Source organism: Sesamum indicum, linkage group LG9 (assembly GCF_000512975.1).
Source record: "Sesamum indicum cultivar Zhongzhi No. 13 linkage group LG9, S_indicum_v1.0, whole genome shotgun sequence".
NCBI classification, from domain to species: domain Eukaryota; kingdom Viridiplantae; phylum Streptophyta; class Magnoliopsida; order Lamiales; family Pedaliaceae; genus Sesamum; species Sesamum indicum.
This window is the reverse complement of record NC_026153.1, coordinates 101,503-110,401: the sequence shown is the minus strand read 5'-3', so window position 1 is coordinate 110,401 and position 8,899 is coordinate 101,503. Positions and strand designations below refer to the sequence as shown.

At 33.1% G+C, this 8,899-nt stretch overlaps 2 protein-coding genes across 2 annotated transcripts in view; both read right to left on the bottom strand.

Moving 5' to 3' along the window:
- On the bottom strand, positions 1-1,291 carry LOC105169941 (formin-like protein CG32138). Its single transcript, XM_011090491.2, has 2 exons — positions 956-1,291; positions 1-864 (listed from the first exon to the last, which is right to left on the bottom strand). Exons 1-2 carry the CDS (start codon positions 1,010-1,012, stop codon positions 211-213), a joined length of 711 nt encoding a protein of 236 aa, XP_011088793.1. The 5' UTR covers positions 1,013-1,291; the 3' UTR covers positions 1-210.
- The window catches only part of LOC105170218, a 5,797-nt gene continuing 3,569 nt past the window's right edge, over positions 6,672-8,899 (bottom strand). The window contains exons 10-13 of the mRNA XM_020696771.1: positions 8,721-8,895; positions 7,950-8,070; positions 7,441-7,665; positions 6,672-7,248 (exon numbers count right to left, since the gene is read on the bottom strand). Coding sequence (XP_020552430.1) covers positions 7,201-7,248; positions 7,441-7,665; positions 7,950-8,070; positions 8,721-8,895 — 569 coding nt within the window. The 3' untranslated portion in view covers positions 6,672-7,200. The remainder of the gene's footprint in view (positions 7,249-7,440; positions 7,666-7,949; positions 8,071-8,720; positions 8,896-8,899) is intronic.

Genomic DNA, 8,899 nt, shown 5'->3' with positions numbered 1-8,899 from the left:
AATAAAGCAGACGACAAACAAACGTCAAATGGTCAAGCTTTGGATCTTGGCTTTCACTTCTTTAAGGAAAGAAACCACTGTACACGAAAGTGCTACACACATCAGCTGCAGTTCCCACTTTCCTAATCTTGACCGCTAAATTGTAAGAAAAGGACAGCAAAAATAAGAAAAAAGGTAGACAGACATGGTTGGTTTCTTAGGGTAGTACTGTCATTGAAGGACAACTCTTTGGTACTTGAGTAATTCATTGGATGAATCAGATTCAGACCCCTCACCCGCACCTCTCTTCCTACTCATTATACTCCCGCACTTGATTAACGAATCTTGATGTGCGGGCAGCGCCGGCGGGATCACCACCGGAGGTGGTGGGATTTGGTAGCTGTCAAGCGGTGGCGGAGGATGGCGCCACTGCGGAAGAGGGCCGGCGAGGAGGAGGGTCTGTAGCAGCGGACCCGCTTTCATCACTGCTTGCAGAAGCTTCCCTTTTTCCGGCAGCGGCCTGTTGAGTGGTATAGGCAAATCCGTTTCGGCCTCAATTGGTACTGGCTCCGGCGGCGGCGGCGAGACGACGCTTTCATCGCAGTCTGAGGAAGAAAAGCCATTGTAGGAGTCGATTCCTCTTCTGGGATCATCTTCGAGGCTTGAAACCCCAGAATGGGGAGCTGAGTGCTGCAGCAGTAGCTTCTGATACAACACTTTGTGGCACTTTGCTTGAGCTTCATCCCTCTCTTTAATGACTCTGCTGAGGAGCTGTTTGAGTTGGGCAATTTCTTGATCTCTGATTTTGAGCTCCTCTTGTGCTCTGACTCTAGTCTCCTCCAGTTCCATACTCAGCAGAACAGACTGCCTTACCTCATCCATACTCTGTTTCAACAATCAAACCAATTAACTCGAGTTCAAGAAAGCATTACTAATTAAGCACAAGTTTGGGTGAACTTAAAAGCTTTTCTCTTACCTTTTCTCCTTGGTGTAAATAAGCCCAGTTGAGAAGAAAACCTCTTTGATTATCCATGGCGCTCAAGAGAGATGTGGGGTTTTTCTGGGGGTGGGGCAGAGAGGGGAATGAGGGTGGTGATCTTTGTGCTTCTTATAAGGGCTAATATTTGGAACTGTTTTGCTTTAGTCTCAATCATAATGATGCAGAAAAGGTCAAGAGGCTACAATGGTAACCCTATAGAGGGTAAATAGTGTAGTAACAGAAAGAGTTGAACAGTACATATCTACTTTAATCAGACTCACTGATGAAGCGTTCAAAGTGCAGGGTGTGTGTGTCTGAAGCGGGGAGTTTACATATCAGCGACAAATGCGGGAGTAAAGACAACTCTGATGTGATTTGCTCCCAAAAACTCCGCAAACCAACAACACTTTGAGAAGCCGTTTTCTTTAAAATTACACTCCACGTAGAACACGTACTACGAGTCCTATATTGATGGCCGTAAACAGATGACAATTATACTGTTGCACGATCATTTAAGAGAAGAAGACATCATTGGAAAGTTCGAATTTATGACTATCAACACTTTGAGTTTTTGTACATGTTACGTTCTTACAAAATTAATCTGAAAATTGATTATTATTTAGCATTATGGGAGCAATTAGGTTAATTAATGAATGAATGAAGACATTTTTGTTTTACTTTGGTGTGGGTGTGGCTGCCTAACATGTTTAATCACATGGGCTGCTAGCTGCTCACAGTTTAGTCCTAGTCCATATCCTTAATTATGATATGTGTTAATCCCTAGACAGTCTTTTGTAGAATGTTAAGTCGTAGACGGCTTACGTATAATATATATAGTGTGTATATATGTATAAATATCCACAAATACAAGAAAGATTTACATTATCACTTTTCAAGCACTTGCTCTAATTTTTGGTTTTCTAATCACTTACTCTAATTTTTGTTTTATCATACACATCAAGATTACATGATCCATTTTCTGTTTTATACTTATACATGAAAAGTACAACATTAAATTAAATGTAGATATATGTTTTAAATTGACATTATTTATATATTTAATCAATTTCAATATAATCAGGTATATATATGTATTTGAATAATGTTGTTCGACTTTGTCAATGGAAAAATAAGGGAAAAGAAAAAGAAAAAAATTTACACCAAGAAAGCCTAGTCAACTGAAATCGTGCTTCGGAATAAGTACGAACTTGTTTGAAGTTTCAGCACTAAGAAAGTATAGATTCAATTTCTATGAACATGGGTATAAAAATACTTTATTGTTTATCACGTACGTCTTGTGGGCTCTACTCTTTAGAGTAACTTATTGTTTATTTAATTTATTTTAATGTGATATAGAATTCAATTATTAGCAGAAGATCAAATTTTTCCCAAATTTCAAGAAAATTGCGGACCATTCTGAAGGTAGGTGTGTTTTACTCGATTCAACTTCACCCAATGCTATATTTTTTAATCTAAAATAGTCCAATCTATCCTCTGAATTGGCAGATTAACTCAATAATTACATCATGTCATTTGACGTGTCTGATCCAAGTATATCAATTAATTAAAGAAAACTTTGCACCAGAACTAACCTCATTGTTAACCCCAAATCAGAATATAGACTTCAATTTACCACATATATATATATATATATGACACATATTAATAACATCGTATTTTTTTTTGTTAAAACATAAAAAGTCAAAACACTTGAAACAAGAACAGGAATATGTGTCATGATATTTGAATTTGTCTTTTAAGGTAATTTAAAATATTTTAAAATAAATGGTGTAGATTTGATATTAAGATTTTGGAGACAAAAATCATTATTTATTGTCAAATTATATATCTTATATATATATAAATATTATATTTTTTAGAGATAAAAATTACTATTTATTGTCAAATCATGTATTTTTATATTATATATATAAGTGTATATATATATGTTAAATATCGAAAGTTATAAGGAACATAAAAATAAATATTGGGTGTATTTTATCTTGTCTAGTATAATTTTAGACTTGTTTAAATTTTCTTGGTTTGCCTCCCATAATCAGACATAGATAATTGCTTGGATGTGGGATTGACAATCAGTAAAATTAACAAAAACCCAACCCTAACCCCTTCTTTTCGTTAATTTCTTTGACATTGGTAGGTAGTCAAGTGTAGATATTTGTTATATATATACATATATGTATATATAGAGAGGGGGGGGAGGGGGGGAATCTTGTTGGGCAGGAAACATACTAGGCTTTAATTTGACTAATTATTTTAATTAAAATCTCTATCGTTACCCAGAATTGGTTAATAATAAGACTGCAGTTTTATGGATAAGTTTAAAACTATGAGTTCGAGTTTCATTAAGTGTGTGAGTATTTATTCTACTTTATGTTAGTAATAGTCATATTGATGGATTCAACTTGATTGGATTGATGTATTACTCAAAATATCAAGATGAATTATTATCATTTGTTATCCTTTCCTATAAAAAAAAATTTGAGTTTTCGTTATATTATAAATGATCACGACTTAAAAATCATAGTAAATCAATATTATTAACCACGGTTAAACAAAATCAAAATAAAAACTTAAATTTTTACCACGATTAATCAATATTTACTACGGCTTTTAGCCTTAGCCATAGCCATAGCCAAAACATTAGCCATGGCCTAATGTTTTGGCCACACTTGTAGAAACAACGACTAATGACTATTACGAAGCCGTGATTGATTTGTATTTGCTATATATTTTTTTTTTTGGGCTATAAAAATTAACCGTAACAAAATATCATAATTTTTTTAGTGATTATTAATATATATATATATATATATATATATTTTCTCGTTTTGAAATTTTGCACCAAAAATTGTCAACTTTTATCAATCATTCTAACTACTCCCTACCTGATTTCTTTCTAGGTCAAGACATATATAGTACTCTTGTCTGCAGGCGTAGTACGAATGCATGTTGTGTTCGGAATGTTTGAACTTGTTCTGGCTTCATTGTTGGATGGTATGAGAAAATGAGTTTTAGTTTTAGTTTACATTTGCGTCCATGAATTTAGACTTATGGACTTAAATATGTAATAATAAAGTGTTTGGATAATTACAATATTAAACTATTTCAAATTCTTCAAATTTAATTTTGCATTATATTTTGTTGAATATCGATGTATTTCGAGTTCTTTTACTATGGAATTATTTAAAAAAATTTCTCCAAACCCGTTCATTGCTGGATTTATGAATTTAAAGTTGGAGATTTCAAATCCCAAGTGGCTAATCCTTTCAGTCCCATTTGAAATTATATTTTATAAAATAATGATGGGTTTGAAGTTCTTTTAATATGGGGTCATTTGAATTTTTTTTTTTTTTAAATTCTTTCCTCAAATTTGAATATAATTATCCCAACAAAATGTTAAGAATTTGAAAAGTGCATTTTAATCTATCACGATCCGATGATAAACGATTGAAAAGAGAGGAAATTATACCAAAAAATATTCCAAGCATTTTTGTTAACTTATTTAAAAATAAATTTTATTCATTTATCTTATAACACATGTATTTAAAAAAAATATATATTTTATTCCCTCGTCCAAACGTCAAAATGGTACTAAATCTCTGACAAGTCATATTCTATTCTTACCGACCAAACAAAAGAGTAAGAGATAACAAATTATGAAATTACTTTTTTTTTTCCTTAAAAAAAATAATAATGTGTTGTTTCTCAAACAAAACATATTGTCGACGAAAGTGTAATGGATTCGAAATAAGTTATAAATGTAAAATTGCCAAAAATAAGAATTGCATTCTAATTACGCATCATATGATAAATTTCGAAGTTAAATTTACAATTTAAAGAAATTATAGATTTGACATAACTTTGAAGATATGAGTCAGATTGTTAAATCAATTTATTTCTTGAGAGATTGGCTTTGCAGCACGAAGTTATCCTCGTCGCAAGAAAATAAATATTTGCAATAATTTTTAATTGTAGTCGATGTTTTGGCCTCATTTATAAAAATTATGAATAATAATTATTATACAATTATAATTAATTAATATCCACAATAAATTTTACTATTGGTAGCTTGTTGGAAGGAAGCTATTAGAATATAGTTAGGATTCAAAATAAACTTTTCAAAATTCAAATTAATTTCTTTTTCTTATCTTAAATTGATTAAAAAAGAAATATTGAAATTAATTAAACTATTATATTTAATTGTTGCAGTGCATGCAGTTCAAAGTTCCAATCACAGGAAAAGGAAAAAAGTGGTCAAATGTGGTGCCCACATTCTGTGTGTACGGTCACTTCGCCCTTTAGAAGGGGTGGGTGTAATGCTCTCATACATCAGATCCAACGGGAATCCCAGGTGCAGGTGGCCTTTTACCACAAGTCACAATAATCACTCACATTTAATTTTATTTTATAAGAATAGTTGTATCAAAGTATAAATTAATAATTAAATATTTCTTTAATGATTATTATTAAGCTATAAATAAACAATTATTATAAACTCCATTCATGAAACTAACAACCTATACAATCTTCCTGTTTGATGAGTCTCGACTTTGATAATTATTAATAGCCTCATTATTATTACCTTATTATTATTGTTATTAACACTTTACTACTATAATAAATACATACGCTTCAATAATTTTAACAGGTAAATCGGACATGTTCAAAATTCAGAAAACATTTTACGTCAAAAATCATGATTTGAATTATGAAAGAGAGAGAGCGTTGTTTACGTCACATTTGAATTTGGTTGATTTTTTATGAAAAGGAGTTCATTTTCTGGGTCACACTCTATGCCTGTTTCTTTGTTTAAATTTATATCACATGCAATTTTTATAAACTTATATCAATCACTTAGATGTATTTTTGTTGTTTTATCATAATATTATTGGGGTATCATTTCCCTGTTACCTATGATTATACTTTATAGCTTTCGTAATCCGGAAATTAAAGCTACTACCTACTAAGATTAAATGACATAAGCATGTCCATATCAAAACTTGTACGGAAAAACAGCATTCATCTTGCTATGTCGTCCACATTAAAACCCAAGTATACATACATGGTTGATCAAGCAATTTTTCCATTTGGAACTGTCAGAAGGCAAAGAAAACAGTTTACATGGGACATGTGAAAACACTTCATAGTAAAGCACAATGATGATTAGAAGGACAACGTTATCCTCCTCTCCTAATTTAAAGTATAAAAGATGACGATGGGAAGTCCAGCCCCACACTACAAAATGACCAAAAACTTCATGCAGCACACAAAATAATGGATCAGTAGCCCAATTCATGCAGTTCAGTACTCGAGTTGTCCAGGAAAATTTCATTATTGACATTCTTAAAGAGTGTAGGAAAACGTGATGTTCATTGGACAAACTTATAAATCTGATGAATCTCTGAGGCCATGTTTACATTCAAGAATTGGCTGAATATCTCTACTTATCAGATCTAATTGTCTATTTACTTGCATTTTGCAGACCTTGGTAAACAATTCCACCAAGCCCACCAAATTTGGATATTACATCAGCTATCAAACATTCCTTCACTATAAGCAAACACAATACACCAACTACTTTATCATATTTCCACACATTAATCCCATCTTTAAATGTAAACATGGCCTAAATGACAAACGAGGTTGCAGGTTGAGAACATATGAATGGATCCCAAAAACATAAATTCGAACATTAGATGCAAAAATACACCATATATACAGTATTAATCATGTACATGTACATGCTAATAAATGATAGTAAACAGCCTTACAAGACATGCAGATGGAAGCTAACAAAAGCCAGAAAGAAGATGATGGATCCTGACAATGCCCAAGGCGAGGACCGAAGCAGATGAAAATCATTTGTATTCTACTTGATAAACAGGAGGAGAAAGTAGTAAAATATTATCAGCAGGATTTAAGGTGGTTCAACATATTCTTGCTTCAGTTCTATGTGAAAAATTGTCTCAATTCGTCCTCAGCATTGCCTCCTGCGAATATCAATAGTCACTGAACCTTCTCTACATTACACAGTATATTCTAGGAAAGACAAGGCATGATCCATTTGTTTCATAAATTCCAGCAACATCGCTAGTTTTCCATGTGACGATGATACATTAGCAATTAATGTAAACCTGTACACCTAATAGAGACCAAAACAAGACTTCAAGTCTTCTTGTAGTATTTATTAAATTGCAAATACATACCCATATAGTAAGAAATCACTTGCTTGTGCTGCCTTGAAGGAGATATGAAGCTTTACTACGGACCTGCATAGTTGGAGGAATTTCAGGAACTATTTTTGGTTCGTCGTCTTTCAGTTGTGTTGCTATGGAGATGGTACTTCTTCTTAGCATGACTATATAAAGATTATACTACAACTTGCATGCAGAAATATTGACAAGCAAAAGGACTCGATAAAGATCATAATCGAGAGCAAGAGAGAGGCATTTGATGCTTACATTTGAAGCATAAGATCTCAAGTCAGTGATAGTTATTCCGCAAGAGCAGTTCCGGAGAAAAACAGCCCATAACTCATGTATTTCTGCTTTATCTTTTAGCATGGCATCAAACGACAGCCAGTTCTCCACCAGACTCAAGTATATATATATTTTGAAAAGATCACAATTCTTGTCTTTTACATTTAAAGAAACTAGCAACCTCAGGATGTCCTCTGCATCAAAAACCTGCACACATGGAATATAATTAAAAATATAGTAAGCTCATCTTCAATGTTCCACTTCAGCAAAATTGAAATGACAGCAGAATGGTCAAAGTTGTGTTCTCCAAGCTCAATGATTCACTTATCATTGCTTACGTTACTTCAAGAACCGATGCCCTTTTGTTTAAATATGCAATACCAGAAGTGTAATATTTCACTACAATCAGAAGAGTAACCATAGTGTTCTATTGTGCAACTTGGGTTTCCAGCGGGACTACAGTGCAATGACAAAAGCATTAACCAGATTACCTTCTCGTCCAAACATGTCACCAGAAATTGGAATGCCACTGCACTCCTAAGCTGCTTACTTCGTCCATCAACTCCCACTATACTCTCCACCACTCTCAAGCAATTAATGTTGCAAGGCAATCTTCATTAAGAAATCACATTTTTAAGTTATGAAAATATGATATATATCTTCAAGGAGGGGAGGGGAGGGGAGGACATAATGCACATTAAACTGTGATTCTGAACAAATCAAAGAACTGTGTGGAAGCATCAAATATGAAATGTACTTTCCGACGAGAAAATACAATAGGCACCTTCAGTTCCAAATATATTGTTCCTATTTCCTCCTGAGATGTAGCAGAATAAGATTCAGTTTCCCATAATTGAATTTGTTTTCTCATAAAACTACACTATCAATCAAAATAGTGATGACACGAGCAATTCTCGACCACAAATTTTCAAGGTAATAAAAATAAAAACTTTTCCTTGTTTCCAATTCTCATATAGAACTCCTTTGCAAATAAGTGGGAGTAAACTTTTTGGTACAAGGGAGCATCTCTTATTATCATTTGGCAAGTTCCAACTCCATAAATTTGGATATCAACACTTATTATCACTCAACATGTTCTGATTCATAAATTTGGGTATCAGCATCAGAACTAACAACCACCCAAGAAACAGGATCAACAGACATTAAATGCTGTACACAGTTAAATGACCCCACGAGAAAACTAAAGAGAATAAAAAAGTAGAGAAAATTAGATAGTAAACTATGGAGTATCAGATAATAACCTGTGAGCAAGAGATTTTGCGACTTTCTTACAGCTGTCAGGCCATTCCTCGTCTCTGAAGAAATTTATTAGTGAGAGCATTGCCTCATTCAATACCATAGACAGGCCTAGTAGTTGTCGATCTAGAAATAGAGAAATAATTATAACTAGCAATTCTTCCGCTTCTTGAATTGAGACTTT